Source organism: Clytia hemisphaerica, unplaced genomic scaffold (genome assembly GCF_902728285.1).
Source record: "Clytia hemisphaerica strain Z4C2 unplaced genomic scaffold, Clytia hemisphaerica genome assembly, whole genome shotgun sequence".
Taxonomy (NCBI): Eukaryota; Metazoa; Cnidaria; class Hydrozoa; order Leptothecata; family Clytiidae; genus Clytia; species Clytia hemisphaerica.
Window position 1 is genome coordinate 672,261 of NW_027103929.1, and position 22,394 is coordinate 694,654.

Here is a 22,394-nt window from a genome sequence, read left to right on the forward strand (position 1 = left end):
GCAACACATACGTCATAATTATTACTTTTCACTTTTTTTGACATTTGTACGAGTTGCAATCCCACAATTCAATGCGGCTCAATTAAAGATACGTGCAAGCTGTTATATATCTTTTGTCAAACAATGTAAATGACGTGCAAAAGAGATTAACGCAAAGGTTGATGGGATTGGAACTCGTACAAACACATCGAGAGTAATGATTATGTCAAAAATAAAATCTATTTTTAGATCCAGCGCGGTGCGCTATATAGCGCTCCGCAACACATACGTCATAATTATTACTTTTCACTTTTTTTGCCATTTGTACGAGTTGCAATTCCACAATTCAACTCGGCTCAATTAAAGATACGTGCAAGCTGCTATATATCTTTTGTCAAACGATGCAATTGACGTGCAAAAGAGATTAGCGCAAACGTTGATGGGATTTGAACTCGTACAAACACATCGAGAGTAACGATTATGTCAAAAATAAAATCTATTTTTAGATCTAGCGCGGTGCACTATTATATCACGTCCATCAGTAAAGTGGTTCTTCGTACGAGATTTAAGAAACAGTAATTCTTTTACTTATTGTTTTTTTTTTCACTTCGAGGTTCTAATTGAGGCATTTTAGGTTTAAAGGTTACTTTGAGCCCAAGGGGGGTCTGGCCGACCGAAGGTGGTGTGCCGCTGAGGGGCTGTTTATTTTGAAAATTTTGCCAAAATTTACGAAAAAAGTGACCCTGATTGGGTCTGAAATTACAAAATAATTTAAAGATTTTCCACTTTTTTCACAAATTCTCCCAAAAGTTGATTTTACTATTTTTGTGTTTTTGCGATCCTACCTAAGACTCTTGAAAATGCTGCTCTCATGACTTTTTTTGCCTGATTTATCATCTTAAATGTTCCAATAATAACTAGGTTTTAATAAAAAAGTTTTCAGGTAAATTTTGAAATTTTGCAATTTTTTTGCTATTTTTTTCTAGATAAAGGAGGTAATTTTTACAAAAAGGTAGAGGAAAAAAGAGCACATTTCGTAAATTTTATTCATAAAATACTACTGACGTCAACAATATTTCGAAATTTGAAAGTGGGGTCAAAGTGTGGGAAAACTTCTTTTGTAAAAGGAGATTGGATGGTCCCATTTGGCCAGAAACCCTAAAATAGAATTCTCTAGGGATACAAAAGGAAATGAAACTATTTGATCGATCAAATTCTTTGTAAGATCATCTTTTAGAAACAGAAGACTGTTTTTATAATTATTATTTACATTTTTAATAAAGGGTAGTTAAAAGCCAATTCGTCAAAGTTTGCTTTTATATCCAGCTTTGTTGAAAAAATTAAATTATGTAGAGAAATTGGCCTCTAATCTATTTGGCATTTTCCTATCGTTTAATGTTACCTAATTACTTCAAATGAATTCTGATGATCATAGACAAAACATTCCAAAAAAGTCAGTTGAGGAATCTTCTCATCTCAATTTTTTTTAAACAAAAGGTTTATTGGAAGAAGTCAATATTTTCAAAAAAAGCTCAACAACATCATTTTTCGGTTAATTGTGTAAATTGCATCAAAACTCTCCTTAGACAGAGACAAAGACAACTGTTTTTTTTTTAAAAGTCCGACACGAACAATCACGATTCCGAACAAAAGTTGGAAAAAGTTATTAAAAATAAAAAAATCAAGGGAATATAAATCCCCAATAAATCTAATAAAATTCTTTTATATATACAAGAAGAAAGACATCACCCCTGTGGATGACGCGATTTAATGTGGCGCTCTAAATCTCGGCGTCGTACTAAAACCTTTGCGCAATAAGGGCATTTATACGGAGTATCACCAACAGCGTGTAGTCTAATATGTTTAGCCATGTTCGAAGGGTCTCCAAAACGTTTTTGACAATACTGACATCGTAAAGGTTTAAAACCGGTATGGATTCGCATATGAATTTTCAGTCCGTACTTCCTTGTGTACAACTTCCCACACAACTCACATAAATATCCTTTATTTCCAACTTTCTTTGAATTCAAATCATTGACAATGTCTTCATTACAACTAACTTTGATTTTTTCTGGCATAAATGGGCCACCGTTGTGCGGCGATATGGGTCCCATACCTGCGCTAATGTCGATATTATCATTAGGTGGGGGTCCAGTGGTTAGGAAACTAACTCCTGACATGTTACCACCGAATTGCATGTTAATGTTATGTTCCTGTTGGTATAAACTATTTAAAACTGAACTTGTGTTATTTCCACACGGTTGCTGATAAGACGAATTCAATTTGATGTATTGGGTAGGCGGACCATTAGGACTACAAAGCCCGCCACCGCCTCCTCGAGGAGTCTGTTGTTGTATGAAAATATCATTTTCTTGAGTGTTATTTGGACGACCAACTTGATTTTGAGAGGACGGTAGGATTTCGTTGAAACTCGGGCTTCGTTGCTGATGATGAATCATCGGGGGTGGGAGCTGAGGCGGAATTTCTTCATTTGGTGAGATGGGCGGGTATTCTTGTTGCCGATTGGTCGCGTAACATAAGTCTTTGTATAAATCACGATTAGTGGTCGGTTGAGAGAAAGCACTGTTGTGAGGGGGGCTTCCGAATGGAACGACACCGCCAAGAGGCGTCAAGGGCGTTAACGGAACACCTGTGGGTGAAGTATGATCGCTGTAACGAGATGGCGATTTATCAGTAAGGATAAGAGCTGGAAGCGAATGTGGTTTTGAAAGGTGTGGTGGCGAGGTTGGATCAGCGTTGTGTTGGTCGCCCGTGTCTTTAAACGTGAAGACAGGATCATTGAACGAAGAAAAAGTCTCCGATGAATCGTGAAGGTCATTCGTGTCGCCTCCAGGATGCGAGTAATCATCCATAAGGTTGTTCCAGCCATTTGATTGGTTCGTGTTTGAAGAGATTTGGTATGTGACGAAACTAGGGGTTGTATGGTGATTATGTGGGCCTGTCGGTGTTTGAGGTTCGTTAGTGTGATAGAGAGAGTTTATAGAACATTCGTTGGTCGTGACGATCGGCATGTCAAATAAATTACGATCTCGAATGTCGTCATGAAAAAGGACTTTATCATGGTCCCCAATATGGTGTCCTCCAACAATGACGTCATCATGGATGTATCCCGATTGGCGATCGTTTATATCACGTTCCTGTTTAAGAGCAATGAATTCTTTTTGAAGGTTGACGGGTGATAATAAGGGTCCTCCTGTATCGTATGGTTTGCTCATGAAAAGCGTCATCTTGTTTTTGAGCTTGTTGACAACAATTTGTCGTTGTGTAGTAGATGTTGATGTCGCTTGATCAGCGGCCAGTAGCTCATTAATGAAGCGTTGTGTCGTCTGTTTGTAGCCAGTTTGTGCGAGCACTAAAGAGAGTAGACAAGGATCGTATATAAAATCTACGTAGTTAAAACTAAAGAAGAGAAATTCTTAACAATAGGTGAATGAAATTTTCTTCAATGAAAATTCTAAAAAGCAAAACAGAAAATCAAAAAGTTCAAAATTGAGAAATCTTGTGAAAATACAATTTTTTGAGTTCGTCGTAGTATTTTTCAAACGCAAAAAAAAAAGATTTTTTGTTTTCATTGTTTAACAATACAGCTATACTCAAAAAGGGTGTGGACACGAGTTTTGAAATTTAAACCAATCAGATTAATTTGTTTGCTGGAGTTCTCTTTTGTCTTTCTTTGAAAGTTGCACCAGCTTTACATGGAAAAGATTTCTTTTTGACATGTGAAGGGGAAATTGTTTTACGTTTTGAAGTATAATTGGTCTAATAAAATATGTTCGACTTTTTCATACGAAGATCTCAAATCAAGACGCAGCTTGGCTAATCAAGACGGAAAATACTACAAACTCTCCCCGAAAATTTATGAGAATTTGGCGCACTATCTTACTAAAATGCTGAAAAGGAGCTTGAACATCTTTTTTTTTTTCACTTAATTTTTCGTTTTATTTATAATATATTGCAAAACGTGAGTAAACAAATTCTTTCTTCTAACAAAATCATGCTCAATCTCTTATGAGAAACAAAATATAAAACAAAACATTTATTTCAATAAATTGATGACATTTTCATGTCAAAAAACCACTCCCATAGGCTCTCTAAACTAAAAATTGCTGAGACTTGAACTACCTTGAAAGAAAGGACCATTTTACAACGAGGAAATAGGAGTTTCTGTAAAATTCCACACTACACTCTTTAATAAGAACAATTTTATAAAAACAGTGAGGTTCAAAATCTATAGGAACAATTTAAGAACTAAGCTGAGCCCGGAATTTTTGAATTTCGAATAATTTGACGGTCGGTTTATGTAGTAAAAATCGGGTATAAAGCCTGAAATATCTTTTCTTTTCACTAAAAAACGGAGAAGCGAGACCAATTTAAAAAGTCAGAGTGATAAAAAAAAAGAATACACGTTTTTTTAAGAGAACAAACTATATAAGAACACAAGGCTTCGATGGCCAAAATCTTAAGAAAAAGTTTAGGACATTTTAAGGGCCCTTTTAAGGCTTTACAGACGCAAAAACAATCTATTTCTTAGGAAGAAGGTCAAAATACTCACAAAATGGTCATATTAAGAACATTTTTAGGCTTAAAACCCCCGGGGGGGGGGGGGGGGGGGGGGGGGGGTACTAGGGTTGGCGAATGAGGGGTATGTGCGGACGGGACCTCCGAAAACCGACCCTTAGAGAGACTGATTTTTGCTGAAAAGGTGACCCTTAGAGAGACTTTTTTAATTATTTTTTTAGATTTTTGAAAAAAGTCATACCCTTAGAGAGACTTTATTACAATTTTTTCTCTGGAAAGCAAAAAAATTCCTAAAAATCCTGAATTTTCCGACCCTTAGAGAGACTAATTTAAAACTTTCTGATTTTTCCAACCCTTAGAGAGACTTTGAAAGGTGAAAAAACCGACCCTTACCGTCCGCACATACCTATCATCCATTGTTGCCTAAGTACCCCCCCCCCGGGCTTAAAACTCAAAAAGTTAAGAACATCCGAAGGCTTCAAAATTTTCGGATGTTCTTATAAAAAAAACGTGTACAGTAGTTTTGTAGTCAACAAAAACAGACAAAAATTGACTTGTTCTAGTAAGTAAAAAAAAGTCTTTGATCTGCTTTCAACATAGAAATACTCCTGCGGACAATTAACTTTCATAGTTGTGTAAGGGGCTGTAAGGTCGCCTCAGTTAAATTGAATCCCACAGTGAAAGTTGATCCCGAAGTTCATGCAGCAAATGTGACAAATTAATCCATGCACTGCTGGAGATTGCAGTGCTCGTTTGATCGGCTTAATATTGGCGATTTCATAAATATGAATATTGTCTGCATATTAGGGTGAAACACAATTCTCCAAATGAGCTTGCAGAATTACACGTTTTTTTATAAGGAACACGTTTATAAGGAAAAAAGGAATTGTTAAGGAACTGCCTAGGCTGAGGATAAGAAAACAAGTTAATGAACAGTAAGAATTAAACTTGAACTTGCACAGATTCACTAAAACAGTTCAAAATATCATCAAAATATTGATGAAACAACATTCAATGGACTTCTTTTTGTATAATGTAATGTAGTTACTGTAGTCGTTGAACAAAGCATCAAATCAGTCAAAACTTAGCAGCTAAGTAAATAAGAACTCGATAAGGAACCTTGAGGCTGAGATTCTCTAGAAAAATAAGGAACTCCAGGCTCGAAGCCAAGTTAAGGTTCCTTATGAAAAAACAACGTGCATTTCAGTTACGAAAGTTTCTTATGAATCCAAATAATTTTGAGAGAGTTTAGATAATCTTTTAAATTCTCAGGCTATTCCCATGTTCTTATGATGTCCTTATTTTCCCTATATTTTAGCCTAAATTTTCTAATAGATTTTAAAATATTCCTATTTCTCGGTGTTTTTGGGCCTTATTTTTTTTATAAGATGTTTTAAAAAGGCCACTTACATATCGATTTTCCCACAACTAGCGTCATTCCGACGCTATGTCAAAAACCTCTAACCCCCTACCCTTAGCGTCAGCCACCGATAATCGATGAAATCGTAATTTGTTCTTTTCACACATTAACCATTAAAAAGTTGCGAGGATAATATCATCTATTTTACACGATGCAAACAAGCAACCTTTTTTTATAAATTTCGAAGATCGATTGGCACGTCTCGTCTTGATAACAATTTTTGTGTTAAAACCATGAAAAATACCGTGAGTATACTTAGCGAGAGAAGTTAACAAAATAAAAAATATCTGGCTTACGTTAGAAAATTAGAATTCAACCAGCCCCGAAGATCCGATGTTTTGATTGATTTTCTTAGCGTCTCGACCCCCAACACCCCTTCGCATCAATTTGACGTTAGTCATGTGAAACATCGATATGTGAGTGGCCCATAAACTAAAGTTTTTCAACAAAATTTAAGCAATAAAAAGTATTTCTCTAGCCCTATGGGCCACAAACTGTTCTAAGATCTCACCTTACTATTTTGGGCAAATTTTAAGTTTTAGTTTACTCTCCACTATTATATTACATAAAACCCGTACCGTAAGATACTTTAACTCCAGTGAATCAAGGCTGAGCGTCGTTCACGAATTATTTTCTTCTTTTGGTATATAGTATAGTAATCTTTAAGCCTGGTTCATTGTTTTTATAAAATTGTTCTGAAAACTTACTGAACTTTACCCTATTATAATTAAGGTCATTAAGCTGAGAGTCTGTCTCACCCTGTAGACTGAGAGATGTGTAAAAATTGTCTTACATTTCAAAAATGAAGAACGTGTTTTATAGAAGATTCTTGTTCTTGCGTCCAACCCTCACATCCAATCTTCACAAATAACTTTGATTCTAACTCATGAACTTTGTCACACTCATAAACAAAAGCAGAGTTGATGCTGCAAGTAAGATTGTTTGCTCATCTGAAGTGTGAAAAAAACACTCCTGATTCGCACATTGCAGCCAATTCAATAATGGATTTATTTTTGTTTTCTTCTTTTCCTTTTAGGTTTTAGGACCCATGCTTTTTTTTGCAGCCGTGAAATATGATCGTATTATATATGATACGATTGATGACGTCACATCATTTAATTGGGTTGTATTTTTATAATTTCCGAAAAATCTATATAGGGGGGTGGACGAACATTTCCAGGGGGTAATTCGAGAAAGATTTCTAGGGTGTGTTTTCTCATTTTTCCAAGGAGGTAGAAAGTTCTTCTAAAATTTCCAGGAGATAAAAGGCTAATTAAGTTCGTCCATCCTCAATTTAAGGAATGAAAAGAATTTTTCCAAGGGTAATTTTGCAAATTTTGCCATTTTTCAGGGAGCAACTACACATTTTCAATAATTTTCTTTCAACTTGAAAAGGTTCGTCTACCCCCTGTATAGTTTTTTAATGGAATACACGTTTTTTTTATAAGGAACACGTTTATAAGGAACTCGAGGCTGAAAATGGTTCAAAAAATAAGGAATTGTTAAGGAACTGCTCAGGCTGAGGATAAGTGGATTTGAAAATAATGTACCTAATTGGGACTAATTTGACCAAATTTTGATCTTTCAAGGGGCAAAAAGCTCAAAATCTCCTATGTAGTAAGGAACTCGATAAGGAACTTTGAGACTGAAATTCTCTGAAAAAATAAGGAACTCCAGGCTCAGAGCAAAGTTAAGGTTCCTTATAAAAAAAAAACGTGTAGCCCATTTCAAAAGCCTCCAAGGGGGGGGGGGTTTGCAGGGGTCTTAAATACCGTCATACCGACAAAATTTTGGGTCTAATACCGTAATACCGTCGGTGAAGGAAGCCTAATACCGATACCGATATTATATTTATGTTTTTTAGAAAATAATGAATTTTCAGTTATCAAATCTATTGTGTAGTAACAAATTAGAAACTGTACAAACAAGTCTTGTACTTTATGAGGCCCCCAGTCAACCCTCAATTCAGGTATTCACGCACAAATTTTTGCCAATTCACGTATTCACGCGCAAAAAAAAAAAACAACTTTCACGTTCACGCACCAATTTTGCTTTTACATCTTTGGTTAAACGATTGTGACCTTATTGGGCTAAATTTAACCTTTTTATGGTCTCTTTTAAACAGATTGACCTATTCTTATACGAAACATTTTCGCCAATATATGAAGTTTTTTGCTAGTTTTGTGACCTTATTCTCGATATCGTCGACTTTTTAAGGCCTCTTTTACAGCTATTTGAGCTTTCATAAAGCAATATTTTAGGTCTGCCGCGCCAAAGTTACTTGCTTGTTACGGGAGGCAAATGCAAAATTAAGCCTTTCCCCCAATAATTTCTTCCTCGCAGACCCGTAAGATGTCTTTTATATTGAGAATTAATTTAAAATCGAGGTTTGGGCCAGTCATGGTCTGAGAAGCCGTAGACTTCAACACAGGCTTCATAGAGGTGGTGCTGTGGTGCAATTAGAGGACGCGAATTCTAAAGTTTACCCCCCCCCCTATCGGAGGAAAGAAAATAAATGGAAAATAAGAACGCGAGCGAGGCGAGTGCGAAAAATTTTCGACAATTTTCGCTCTCCTTTGTTATTGAAAAACGGACTTAATACGCTATTGTTAGCCAAGTATGCCTTGTTTGGTCACAAAATTTTTGCTTTTTTAACACTGACCATTTGTTGGCAAAAAGAAAAATATGGTACGGCGAGCGACGTACCTGCCGTACCCAGTGCGGCGTTCCAAGAGTTTTGCCCAAGAAAAAGTTTAAAATTTAGAATGCCTAGATTACCTGAAAACGCATCATGTGCATCATGATGTGAATTATTTTTTAATCGTTCGATGCTGCACAAGATGTTTTTAGAACTACACGTTTTTTTTTTATTAGAACACCTAAAATTTGGCTGAGCCTGGATGTGCTTATTTTTTCAGCAATTTTCAGCCTAAAATGTTCTTAAACGCGTTCTTAATTTTTCAGACTACTCTAAATCGACAATATGATACAAAATAAAGAGCACTTAAATTTGGCAAAATTTGGACAATATTTGACTCTCGATTTTTGAAGATCCACCCCCTAAATTTGGTTAAAACTGCGTAAAAAGAGGAAAAAATTGTAGTTTGTTGTCATTTTTTTCCAAACTGAGGCTGGGCATGTTCTTAAAATGTTCTTAATTTTTCGACGAATTTCAGCCTATATGTTCTTATAAACTAGGTTCTAATAAAAAAAAAACGTGTACCTACTTTTACTAATTATTGAAGGAGTAAATACTGCCTGTACTGTCTCTAAGTTACTGCAGTATCAGTGTATTGTATTGTAGTAGCAATATAAGCGAATACGGAGAGACGACCATAGCATTTAGTGCTGACGGAGAAAATATTATCTAGACTCATTCATTGGATGCAGTATTTGCATCACAAAAGTTGTCATTAAAAAATGCGCCCGCAGAAAAATAACGAAAATATTTGTTTAGATATCGTAAAGTTTTGCTTATTTTGAATAACCTCACCATGAAAATAAGTCAATAGGACATCCAAGATTGTGCGAGCGAAGCGAGCAAGAAAATTTTACTGGTTAAAATAGCGGAATAGACTTATCTTTTTTTGCATGAAACTCATGAAGAAACTAAAAGGTAAATAGTTTTATGCCAAAATACCGTTTTTTATTGATAAAAATATCGAAATACCGACAAAAAAATAGGCAATTTACCGATACCGGTAGAAAATGAAATACCGTAATTCCGTCGTTTTTTTCTCGTAATACCGATTTACCGGGGGTAAAAAGGCCCAATAACGTCATACCGTAAAAGTGAAAACCCCCCTCCAAAATGACCTTTGACCGATCAGAGGTCAAGTAATAACTTTCGATATCAACAAAAGAAAAAATATTTATTTTTGTTTATTGTTTATTGTTGAAGTATAATTAAAAGATTTGTACATGTAATCAATAATTTGTGAAAAAGATCAAATAATTAACGAGAATCATGAATAATTAATGCTAAGATCAAATTATTGTCTTTCAAGGTTAATGAACCGCGAAATGAAGGCAAAGCTCAAAGTAAGCGTAGATCCTAAGCGTATAGAGGGTAATATACTCTATTTTATAAGAACCCTGTTTATAAGAACATTTAGGCTGAAAGTTGGCAAAAAAAGAAGATTGTTTCGAGAGTATTACAATAGAAATCTCTTCGGAATTCCTCAAGGGAATTCTATTGTAATAGGCCCGAAACAATCCCACAATGCATCGCTTTTTTAGAAAAATCAAAACATCCGATAACGTCTATTGTTATTCAAGAAACAGTTCTTTGTCTCATTACTTTTTTGCCCACCTTCTGTCGGCTCCCAACTTTTATATAAAAACCAACATAATTTAGTATACGGTAATGAATGAAAAAAGTCTAGCACTCAAAGATCTCTTAACATTCAAACTCAAAACTAATATGAACCTATAAGAGATACTGGAATAACCTTGTAGAACCAGGTTATGACAATCGATAGAAAACATGAAAAAACTGGCTGATTGAAAGGCTAGAAGAGGGATGGAGATTCGCAATTCTAGAGAAAATCCTAGACTCAGACACTGCCATATTGAAAAGATTGTATGATAAAAAGGATGAATAGGAAGAAGTGTTTTCAATGTTTTTAACGATTTTTCGAGGTTTTCAAGGTTTTTCCCAGAAAGTTGATAGTTTTAAAGGTTTTTAAGGTTGGGTGGTTCATTTTCAAGGTTTTCAAGGTTCCGTACAGAAGCAGCCAACGAGCCCATTTCCCCGAAATATCTGTTTCCCTTTTCCAGGAGGGAGCTTTTTTTGAAAAATGGGGAAACAGATCCGATTTTCTAGGAAAGGCCTTTTCTCTAAAACTATCTGTTGCCCCGCTCCAGCTGATGACGTCATCAGAGAGAAACAGATTAATATTTCTAGGAGATGACATAATAAATTGGGAACTGTTTCCAAAAAAATGATATTGCATTGGAAACAGATTGAACTTTCTGGGGGAAAACAGATACCGTCAACTGCTCTAACTTGGGACAATTGGTCGAAACATGGGACAATTGGTCGAAACATGGGACTGTTGATATCTGGCCTGTATTTTCACTTACTGTTAAATCTCTTTGACAACAAATTTGTTTTGATAACTCCACCAAGTTTATCAATCATACTTTCTGTCATAACATGTCACGATAACTTTCACTGATGACGCGCCCATTTTGTTTTCAATCAGAATAACCGGACGCCGATTGGAAAATTAGAGAACGTCTGCCGCGGAACCACCTATCGCCCAATAGGATTAACAAATAACGAGTGTGTAACTTGCCACGCGAGTGACGTCAAACGCTCCATCGTTTTACCACTAATTTGGTCTTCCTCGTTCCAGACATTCGCATGTGTTCCACTGCGGATTTTTTTCATATTTAGATTTAAAAGCCTACTCGGTGCGGAAGAGAAATCGTGTATTTTTTAGTACGCCGTTCATTAACTCAAAACAAATGACTTTGGAGGTTCGGTGAAATGGTGGCCGAATACACCTTTCCCGAATTGTTAGGTTTTTTTCGAAGGTCTTCAAACCATATTGAAAACTATATATTTGTATTCCTCCTATAATGACAAGTGCATGCTGAAAATTTGAGCTCAAAAGCTTTTTTCTATCAATTTTTATGACTGTTTTTGTTCAAGGTGAAATCCCTTATAAAAACTAAAACATACAGACCGGCCTCGTTTCCATGTAATTCTATTGTTTATAAAGAAATTTCAAATCAAAATAACTCAAGAACCGGAAGTGCTTTTTTCATAATTCTTTTTTTATTTGTTTAGTTTTGCGACATACAATTTTATGAAACTAAATAGAAACATTCAAATATTAAAACAAAAAAGTCAAAAAGCCTAAATAACAATTCGGGAAAGGTGTATTGCCGTTTATTATTTATTTGTCAGATAGTTCCAAGTAGTTAGAGCAGTTGATCATCAGCAGCTTATCAATCACAAAAAGCAAGGGAATAAACAGATGGAATTTCCAGGAGGGGGAAACAGATATCATATCCCTTATAAGCTTGAGAGAACAGATCAAAATTTTAATTTTGAAAATTGTGGAAACAGACCAAACTTTCTATAGGGAAGATACTTTGAGATTAAAAATTTAGGTTTTGTTGTTTTGAGGAGAAACAGATCTTCATTTCTAGGAATAAGATTTTTGAAACTTTTGGCCAACAGATCAAATTTTCCAGGAAGGCTATGCCTGGGAAACAGATGTTAAAAAAAGGTCCTCGCTGGCTATTCCACAAAACTAAACAGTATCATGAATGTATTCCTTAAACAAGAGTTCACTAGAAAAGAGCTTGTTGTCGGGGCCCCCTTATCTTTCATGTATGTATGTATGTACCAGCCACCTGAGGGGGGGGTACTAGGCTTGCGGGATGATGGGTATGTGCCAACCGACATTTGGTGGTCGGGCCCTTATAGGAACCAAAACGGCCCCTTACAGGGACTTAAATGGAGAAAAAAGCCGAATTTTTGTGGCTATTGGGATTACATTATAGAAATTCAGGCTTTTGAGGGTCACGATATGGAATTTGAGCTGTTTTTACAACCCTTAGGGCGGAATGGAATTAAAATAGGTGATTTTTAAAATCCGTAGTGGGATTTTGAAGATCCAATAAGGGGACCCTTAAGGGCGGCACATACCCGTACCCTCCTTTTGCCTAGGCACCCCCCCCCAGACCAGCCAAAACAAAACAGCTACCTTTAAAAGCCATTGTCCAAGAAGTTTGATGTACAATTGTGTAAAAGGATCAATGGTAGGCGGTGAGGTGAGCAGAGTATGGAATAAGTCCAATTCTGCCATTCTCCAAAGTAAATTTTCTAAAGTCCTTTTTTCTAATTTAGAACTTATTAAAAATCACATCTTCATTTTGATCTGACAAAATTGACCAAGGCCATTCAACGAAAACACACAAAAAAATTGCCGAAAAAGACAAAATATGGGGGAAATGAGACAAGACATTCAAAAGAAAAAACAATAAATTTTTTGTTTTGGGAAATAATTTTTCAATATGCTATTCAAGTTTCATCTTAACTTTATTCAAATTTTTCTTTCGATTCATTGAGCATTCAAATTTGATAGCAGGAGATACTCTCTTCGGCTTCCAAAAAAATTTCATACATGAATTAGAAATAAAGAGTTTTTTGAATGAAATTTAAAGTGCACCTTTATTAGCAAACATATTTTTTGGCCTCTTCTTCAACCAGTTTGGAAGGGGGTGTTAATGTATTAGGGCTCACTGTGCAAGAGGTTGCAGTATAAAAAATACACGTTAGAAAACCTCTGAATAATTCTTATGAAAAACATAAAAGAAAGGGACAGTACAAATATGTCGTTAAGGAGATATTACATGATTTCCATTGACATTGGCTGTTCATTTGGGGTTAGACCTTTGGACCACATGAAAAAACTATTCTTTTTTCATTTTTAGATTCCTTGGAACTTTTAAGCAAATGATCAGTAAAATTGGCTGCCATTGCCAAGGCACCCCAAACACTCTTGACATAGACATCTATACACATAAGAATTTTTATGTTAATATTGGATTTAAGATCCTTAAGTTCCTTTGATGAGCAACAGAAAAATTTCTTATTTGATTTCTTCTAACGAAAAGGTTCTGTAGAAGGTTTTGAAAACATTATGCATGTAATCGAATTTTAAAATAAGTGAGAACTGCCTGTAAGCTTTGGTCTTTCTGGATCCCTATGTTATTCAAAATCTTCTAAAAAAGCCTTTGCATTGATTGAGTGACGGTGAAATTTACTTTTCTCCGATACTGGCAGTACTGGCAGTTTCATGTCATGTAAAACAATTACTAGAAAAGTCTTTGCTAGTATAGAAATTTTAATTTTATTTTTGATTAAATTTAGCCTTCATTCTATATTCTCTAAGGTCGTTCGGTCCTGAACTTGAGAACAAGAAGTGTTCAAAAGAATACGAGATGAAAAAGTCACTTCGAGAAATAAAAGTCATACGTATTCGATTCATTTGAGAGAAACTTTAAGGTTTGTCACTAAAGAACAAAAAAGTTCGAGAAGAAAACGGTGCATTTGATTCGAATGTGTATTCGAATGATTCGAAAACTGTTTGATTAAAAGTAGAAAGTAAGCTATGAAACTATTAACTATAGACGGTCCATGTTTATAGAGTTCGAATCTCAACATTCGGATAAGTCGAAAATTGATAGCATTGATAATATTTCTTTATTCTTTTTTCTTTTCTTCTATTCAATATGGCTGGTACCATTCGGTATAAAACAGGTGGCAGAAAATACCAGCAATTTTTTTTCTTCATTTGAATTCATCTGTGATTGAAATCAAAAACTTTAAAATCAGTAAGAACAAAGAACTCACACAAGAAGGACCTCACGCGAGAAAAGTTAAAAAAGTTACTTTACCTTGATTAACTTGGGAATTCTTTTGAAGGTATTGAATGATTCGAAGAATGAAAACAAAAAACGAAAACTGAAGAATAGCCGAAAATAATATCTCACGAAAAATTTGAAAAGTTGGCAAAAATGAAGAAAGAACAAAAGAGATGAATGTTACGGTTGAATAAACACCGAATTGAAAACAATGAAAATATTGAAGAGTTTGAAAAAGAGATAAAAAGAAACAGATGATATGACGTATAGTGGGCATAATACTGCTGCAGTTCAGACTGGATAGTTTTTCCTTCAAGACTGAATGAATCCCAAAACAAACAGAATCTGGTAAAACAAGTAAACCAAGCCCATTAAAAAGGACCTTTTTAAATTATACATGTCATAAAATTTTTCTAAATTTGAAACAATCAGCAATCGGAAAAAGCGGTGTGAAAGTATGGTAAATTTTTGAGAATCTAGAAGGAGATAAAGAACCACTTCTCGACGAAATTCGAGATCAGATTCTCCTTTTAAACTTAACCACTAAGGATACAGAGGTCCAGTGAGCTTCAAATTAAGATTATTCGAAAATACAACGAATTAAAAAAGGCACTTCAAGTTTCCACCGCTAATCCTTTTTAAAAATTTCAAGGTGCATGAAAAAATAAAAACCAAAAATGTATATGATCGATTTTATCTGAGTCTAAACAAGCGGCGGTTCTTCGTCATTATTCCGTATTAAAGAAAAATGCAACAAAACAAGGTAAAATACCGCCAGTATGGGCGCACCAATAAGGGCGTGTTTTCATTACATCTAAAATGCACTATGAGGGTGGGCGAAAAATTTCTAGCCTAAAAAGGAAGACGGTTTTTGCTCTCCAAGGGTAGAAAATGACGCTCAAAAATAGAATCCAAACGAAAACTTGATTTGAACGCAGACAGTTGGCGTTGGTCGACCGATGAAATCAATTTTTAAAACAGTAATATAGAAACACATACCATTAAGATTGCCAAATTCTGGTGATAGCTCATTGACAGGATTGTTCGTTGAAATAATCTGTTGAAGGTAGCCATTCTCCCTCACTTCTTTTTCTCGTAAATATTTCACGTATTCAGCAAAGATGTTGGTTTTTGAAGAATCCTTGTCATCAGTACTATCATTTGTTGGGAACTCTTTTGTGGTGGTATTAGAACCATCATTATGATGTTTCAGAAGAGATGGTTTTGTCTGGACGTTATTGATAATAGGCACTGCTTTATTGCTTTCAATCGACGGTAAAGCCAACCTGAAAATTAACAAAATGGTGACCTTCTTTCAAAAAATGCTTGTCGATAATCAACTCAATCAGGGCATTGTGTTCTAAAATACGTTAATCTCAAAATCAAAGTCTTCGTTACTGTTGTGTCTATCAACTATCAACTATCATTTATTAAGACACCAAATGAAAAAAGATCGAACCCCCCCCCCCCCAGATTCCCTAAGTGGTCGGCGATCCATAAAAGAAAAGATCTCTAGGTGACTTTTGACGATACAATATAAAAATTTCATATTAAAAGGTAAAGTAAGAGAAATCTATAAACTGAGTTACAATTCTTGAAGGTCAATTTAGTGTTTTGACTTTCCAGTTTAAGGCTCATTATCGAAAGTCTCAAAAATGCAAGAGTTTGATACCCTCAAACAATCAAATTGGCAAAATGAAATCATTTCCGCCTTTTCTTTCCCCTTAAAATTCAACCCGATTAAACAGGTGCTAAAAATGAATGAGGAACCTACATTTCCATAAATATTGGTAATAATTAACGCACTAGAAGCACCAGGTAGCAAAATAAAGCAGTTCTACAAGGTGCTAAAAAGGATACGACCTGCTGTTTCAAAACCGCCCAAAAACACTTTTACAAAAATCAACAAAATGTTATAAAATAACTTTTATATCAATGTTTAGATTGTTTTGTTTAGATTCTAGAATATTTTTAGACTTGAGTTTTAGAGTTGCTGAATAGGGTGACACAAGGTCACAAGGGCATGATAAAATTCTCGGGCGAAACCTATCTATTTCACAATTATCGCCTAGCAACATAACATTATTTAAAGGTTTAATTTTGTTTGTTTTGAATTCTTATTTTAAATTTTCACTTTATATAAATACACGTTTTTTTTTTATTAGAACCTAGTTTATAAGAACATATAGGCTGAAATTTGTCGAAAAATTAAGAACATCTTAAGAACATGATCAGCCTCAGTTTGGAAAAAAGTGACAAGAAACTACAATTTTTTCCTCTTTTTAAGCAGTTTTAACCGAATTTAAGGGTGGATCTTCAAAAGTCGAGAGTCAAATATTGTCCAAATTTTGCCAAATTTAAAGTGCTCTTTATTTTGTATCATATTGTCGATTTAAAGTAGTCTGAAAAATTAAGAACGCATTTAAGAACATTTTAGGCTGAAAATTGCTAAAAAAATAAGCACATCCAGGCTCAGCCAAATTTTAGGTGTTCTAATAAAAAAAAAAAACGTGTATACGTAAAATTAAATAAGTAATAATAAATAATATACATATCAAATGAAGAAGAAGGTCTTGCAGAAGCCCAAAGCCCAGAAAATGCGATCAAACCTTTTTAAATAGATAATGCCGAATTCAATGTGATATGATAATATACGAGTCACACCTGCATTGCCTTCGTACACTCGCTAAATTTGGTATAACCAACAATTGGCCAAAATATCGTCCCCAATGGAAAATTATCCACATTTTTTGTCTCCACTGAAAATAATCAAATAACCACATCCTCACTGCAAAATATCATGCTATTTTTCCCATCCCAACTGAATTTTCTGACCTGAAAACAAAAGAATTGATATCACCAATCATAAAATTATTGGATCATCAATCCCTATCGAGTTTCAGTCCGACATTTTTATACTCACTGGCTGAAAAAACCCTACCGGGTCTGTGAGAAGTGGGTGTTATAAGGTATGTGAAAATTTTGATACAAAGATAATGAAAGCTTCTGACGCTATGTGTGGACTTACCATCTTTCTTTACAACAATTAGCAACTTGCTGAACGATCTATGTTGTTGAAATGGATGCATTTGGCTTCCCCTGATAAAGAACTTCTTCAACTTTATTAAAATTGATGTGGACATCATCATCCATGCTCTATCGGTGTTTAAAATTCAAGTCTTAAAATAACAATTTTCGTTTCATTTTTATTGATTTTCACTGAAATGTAAATCATCGAGAATTCGTGGTTACTTTGATTTTGAAAACTTTACAATCATATTGACTATTTTCCACACCACTCTAAATTTCAATAAAAACGGTAAAAAACACTGACCTTTATAACCCCTGGACTGTCTTTGATTAGAGTTTTAAGAGAAGTGGTACCCGCAAAGAGAAGTTAATGCATGCAATGCCTTAAAAAAACGGCGCTACATCAAAAGTATTCAAAGAACAGTAAATCTAGCGCTCTAAGTTCAATTACACCAGAATCGAGTAGTGCTAGCATAACCACTTTCTAAAAATTCTAGTGAAAGATTTTAATTTTCTGGGAAGAGAAACTTGAGAAACTCCAGGGGTTATATAAAGCTCTGTGATAGGAACCGTACTAGTTAAATCCAAAATAAAGACATTTTAAGCTGTGTACTATAAAGCGAGTATCTAGATACTATAAAAATATGGAATAAAGTTAAACACTGCCAATTCGGGACATTTTGAATGAACCATTAAGACATCGACAGAATTTCTAAAGCTTAGAAAAAGGTTCTTTTCAGAAGTTCGCTTTAAGCTTTTAAATCAATAAAATGTTCATTATTTATTAAAAGTAAAAAAAAATAAAATTTTTGAAAAAAAAGTATCGGGAAAAATGAGCATCAAACAAAGAAAACTGGAAAGTTTTTGGATTTTTAAATAATTATTATAATATTTTGAAAGTGCAAAATAATAAAACACGATAGTTATCTTAAAAATGTATCAAAAAAACCTCCGTTGGAAATTTATACACTGTACAATGAACTAAAAAATTAAACACAAATTTCGATGTAATATTACAGCATTAGATTCCCTTCCAGTAAAGCATTTTTGTTTTCCTGATGAAGACCAAATTACATCACAAAAACAACAACACAGAAAATATTTTTATTAAGTATTAAATATTTACAATTTGTTTTAATCGAAATCCAATATGCAAGACAACCTGGTAATTGAAATTAAAACATGTTATTTTCAGGTGCTCCTATCAAAAGATCTGCCGCATCAGTCCTTAAAACTCACTGTTCCACTCGCTCCCTGATCTAGCCTGTACCAGACTCTTCTTTCCAGAAAGGTTAGTGTATAGTACAGTTTGTTTTATTGTTAGGCAAAATCGGGGAGGTTCAGGCTAATCATATCCAGACACGTGATCTTCTATATCAAACCATATAAAGCGGGAGCCCCACAACAAAAATACCAAAAAATTCAAATCTAGTTCGCTCGTTCATGGAGGTCTTTAAAAAATCCTTAAAAGCTCAACTTTTGTACATAAATCTAAACGTCTCAAATATACTTACCAGGGGCACTCTATTCACTTTCTTTTGTCGATTCGTATTGTTCAAGCTGTAAACGAAATAAGTTTAAATTAAATTTTTGCAATCAAATGGCTTCAGACTTCAATACATTTATCAACTACGGCACAGTGGCAACAAGTTATTGCAGTATTGGTAATAAATTGCTGTCATGGCTTCGGCCATAATTCATAGTTACCCTTTTATCCCTTAAATTTTCCCTCATCTATTCACTATCCACCCTCTTAGTTTTTGTTGTTTAATTTTTTTATAACGCCAATGACAGACAAAGATATTCCATGAGATAATGTTGCATTGAGGATGCCTACATTGACCCCCCAACCTCAGAGACAATTTGTTCTTGGTCAACTATCAAATAAAAAGCATATTTTCCCTTCTTTCAAGTAGAAGAAGCTTTTTCAGCACTAAAGCTTTATTTTGCCGCTTATTTAAAGTCTCTATTTCAAGGGGAGGGCTGAAATCATCTTGCCGTTTACGTGATCAGAGTGATGTAAGGCATTCCAAATCCATGATGATTTTAAAACTTTTAATTTGAAAACAAGTTAGTCTTTTAGAAATACTTTTTCTTTGAGTGATGCAACTTCATCTTCGAGATCTTTGTTTTTCTCTTTCAGTTGTTCCACTTCCAATTTCAGTGCTTCATTGTCTGCAGAGTCTGGCAGTGATGTACCAATGTGTTGCTTCAAAAAACTGAGCGTAATATTTACGAGTTAAGGAAACTGTAACCAAAAATTGAACATATAATAAAAAACCAATGAGTTAGTGATAAGTGTATACATAATTCCTTGTTTATTTATTTCTGCCTATTTCCTTAACAAACTCAATTTGGCAGCTAACCTGAGAAGTAAAAGGAAATAAATACAAGCGATACTTTTATGGAACTACCTGGTTATGCATTTAAAAAATATATAATTGCAGATAATTGATATCTACGTAAAACAATCATTCAGAACACAATATAGTGACGATTTATTGAAATTCTTCGCTCGTTTTCATCATTGATTGTCCCCCGTGCCCATTGGGTGGGTATTAAGGTGGGGGTCGAAAGGAAGAGCCTATCTGTATCATCTAAAATTTGAGTAATTTGATTAGGAACATTGATCCATGCTCATAATAGTGATTCTTATATATAAAGATTTAATTAGGGTTTAGTTATGCACCTTTGTGCAAAAAATCATAAAGAATGAATGAGCCAATCTCGAGAAAAGATAAACTAAGTAATTGGTATAAAGTGCTTATAAAAAATATCAAATTTGGCCCTTTTTTTTACGAAGTGTCTAGAGGGCCGTCACCGTATCTTAAAGCTCTGGAGCTAAAGAACCGTCAACGGATCTTTAGACTTGTGAGCTAGAGTACCGTCATGAAAATATAACGGATCTTTAGAGGTTAGAGATTTGCCGTAAATTGACGGATTTTTCCGTTTGTGGACTACAGAACCGTCACTAAGATTAGCTGGTAATAAATTGACGGATCTTTATGTTTGAGAGCTAGAGAACCGTCATTTGGATTTGCCGTAATAAAATGACGGATCGTTATGTTTGTGGACTAGAGAACCGTCACTTGGATTTGCCGTAATAAAATGACGGATCTTTATGTTTGTGGACTAGAGAACCGTCACTTGGATTTGCCGTAATAAAATGACGCATCTTTATGTTTGTGGACTAGAGGACCGTCACTAGGATTTGCCGTAATAAATTGACGGATCTTTATGTTTGTGGACTAGAGAACCATCACTTGGATTTGCCGTTATAAAATGACGGATCTTTCCGTTTGTGGACTACAGAACCGTCACTTGGATTTGCCGTAATAAAATGACGGATCTTTAGGTTTGTGGACTAGAGGACCGTCACTAGGATTTGCCGTAATAAATTGACGGATCTTTAGGTTTGTGGACTAGAGAACCGTCACTTGGATTTGCCGTTATAAAATGACGGATCTTGGGTTCCCTAGCCCACAAACCTAAAGATCCGTCATTTTATTACACGGCAAATCTTAGTGACGGTTCCCTAGCCCACAAACCTAAAGATCCGTCATTTTATTACGGTAAATCTTAGTGACGGTTCCCTAGCCCACAAACCTATAGATCCGTCAATTTATTACGGCAAATTTTAACGACTATCTCTCAAATCTAAAGATTCGTCATGACGGTACTCTAGCTCACAAGTCTCAAGATCCGTTGACGGTACTCTAGCTCCAGAGCTTAAAGATACGGTGACGGTGCAGCAGCAAGAGCCTTTTTTTTAATTGCCATTAATTAGGGCTTGAATAATATAAAACCAAAAGCTTTAATTGGTTTATTATTGTTTTTATAAACAAGCTCTTCCGATTTTTCTTTTTAAAAGAGTTGTATGAAAAGGATACTCTACTGCACTTGATGGTTTTTCTGGTTCTTCATATAAAGTTACCAACACTAAAATATGAACAGTTTGTATTATCAAGAAAGGAAAATATGCAAAAATATAACTTAACAGAGATTAATGGATAAAAATTTTCAACAATGATGATAAATTCCTTGTGAGTACTTACATTTTGTCAAGGTATCTAATACGCCAGATTTTTCAAGATATTTTCTGAATTCCTCCCTCTTGGAATCAGCTGGCTGTAAGATAACAAGTAAAAACAGTTTTTTGGGTATAACTTTTTTTTCTGGATATCGGGACAAGCTGAAAATTTTATATGGCATGGGAAATAACATAGGTTTGAAAAAAATTCCAAATCAGTAAAATGGCCATGCTGTGAAATTGTCATAATATTTTGTCCATATTGTGGAACATTTATTTCAACTAAACCGCATGCTAACTTTACTCTGGCCTCTTTTCTTTCAGAAATTTTCCAATTCTTTTACTTTGTCCAATAATAGGTATTATGTTGTCCATACTTTTTGTGTCACTGGACAATTTTATTGTCATTTTTTAAGGACCCTTTTAAATTTGTTTCTTAGGAATATCATGTCAGCCTGCTTTGCTGGACAATTGTGTAAAATTTCAGCCCACTAGAGCAAAGCAGTCAAGAGCAAAGCAGTCAAGAGCAAAGCAGTCAAGAGCAAAGCAGTCAAGAGTTATGACCCCAAGACAATTTTTAGTTCTTTGCCTTAGGACAATTTTTTGTCCCAATTTGGACCACACTTTAAACTAATCTATCACACTACCATGATAAGCTAGATCAACAGGACCTTCACAATCTAAATTTTGGACTTTTTATCTAACTGACAAACAATATTGGAAGTCAAGAGACATATCTTTTCGTAAGTTACAGATCAAAGTGTAACCATGACTAAAAATGGTGCAAAAACAGCCATTTCTTGTACATTTGATTTGACAGTGCCCATATGTATTTTCAGTCAATATCAAATATATAATATCAAAATAGAGTAGCATCAGTTTTACTTGAATCCTTGTAATTCTTCCTAAAACCCCTGATGAGTTAGGACACTGTCAAATCAAATGTAAAAGAAATTTGAAAATCACACAAAATTGTGAAAAAAATCTAAAATATCATGAAAATCACTAACT

The 22,394-nt window shown here is 34.7% G+C and overlaps 2 protein-coding genes across 3 annotated transcripts; both read right to left on the bottom strand.

Annotated features, from left to right (window-relative positions):
* Positions 1-1,193: 1,193 nt before the first annotated feature.
* Positions 1,194-16,120, bottom strand: LOC136809769 (uncharacterized). 2 transcript variants are annotated; one of them, XM_067066325.1, is made up of 3 exons: positions 16,098-16,120; positions 15,323-15,609; positions 1,194-3,352 (listed from the first exon to the last, which is right to left on the bottom strand). In XM_067066325.1, the coding sequence occupies exons 1-3, from the start codon at positions 16,103-16,105 to the stop codon at positions 1,725-1,727; spliced, it is 1,923 nt and encodes a 640-aa protein (XP_066922426.1). In that variant the 5' UTR covers positions 16,106-16,120; the 3' UTR covers positions 1,194-1,724. The 2 variants fall into 2 exon arrangements, with proteins under 2 accessions (XP_066922426.1, XP_066922427.1); XM_067066326.1 differs by lacking the exons at positions 15,323-15,609; positions 16,098-16,120 and adding an exon at positions 12,661-12,886.
* A 2,161-nt stretch (positions 16,121-18,281) lies between these two features.
* Positions 18,282-21,481, bottom strand: LOC136809781 (c-Myc-binding protein-like; the record flags this gene model as incomplete). The annotated part of the gene is given in 5 exon segments (XM_067066336.1): positions 18,282-18,515; positions 18,868-18,913; positions 19,443-19,572; positions 21,244-21,292; positions 21,409-21,481. Coding segments are annotated over 4 exon segments (288 nt in total), but the record flags the coding sequence as incomplete, so codon positions are not given.
* Between the last annotated feature and the right edge of the window lie 913 nt (positions 21,482-22,394).

Coding starts and splice junctions, on each gene's coding strand:
- LOC136809769 (XM_067066325.1), bottom strand. Junction 3,353..15,322: donor AGAATTTGGCAATCTTAATG/GTATGTGTTTCT, acceptor TACTCTCTTTAG/TGCTCGCACAAACTGGCTAC.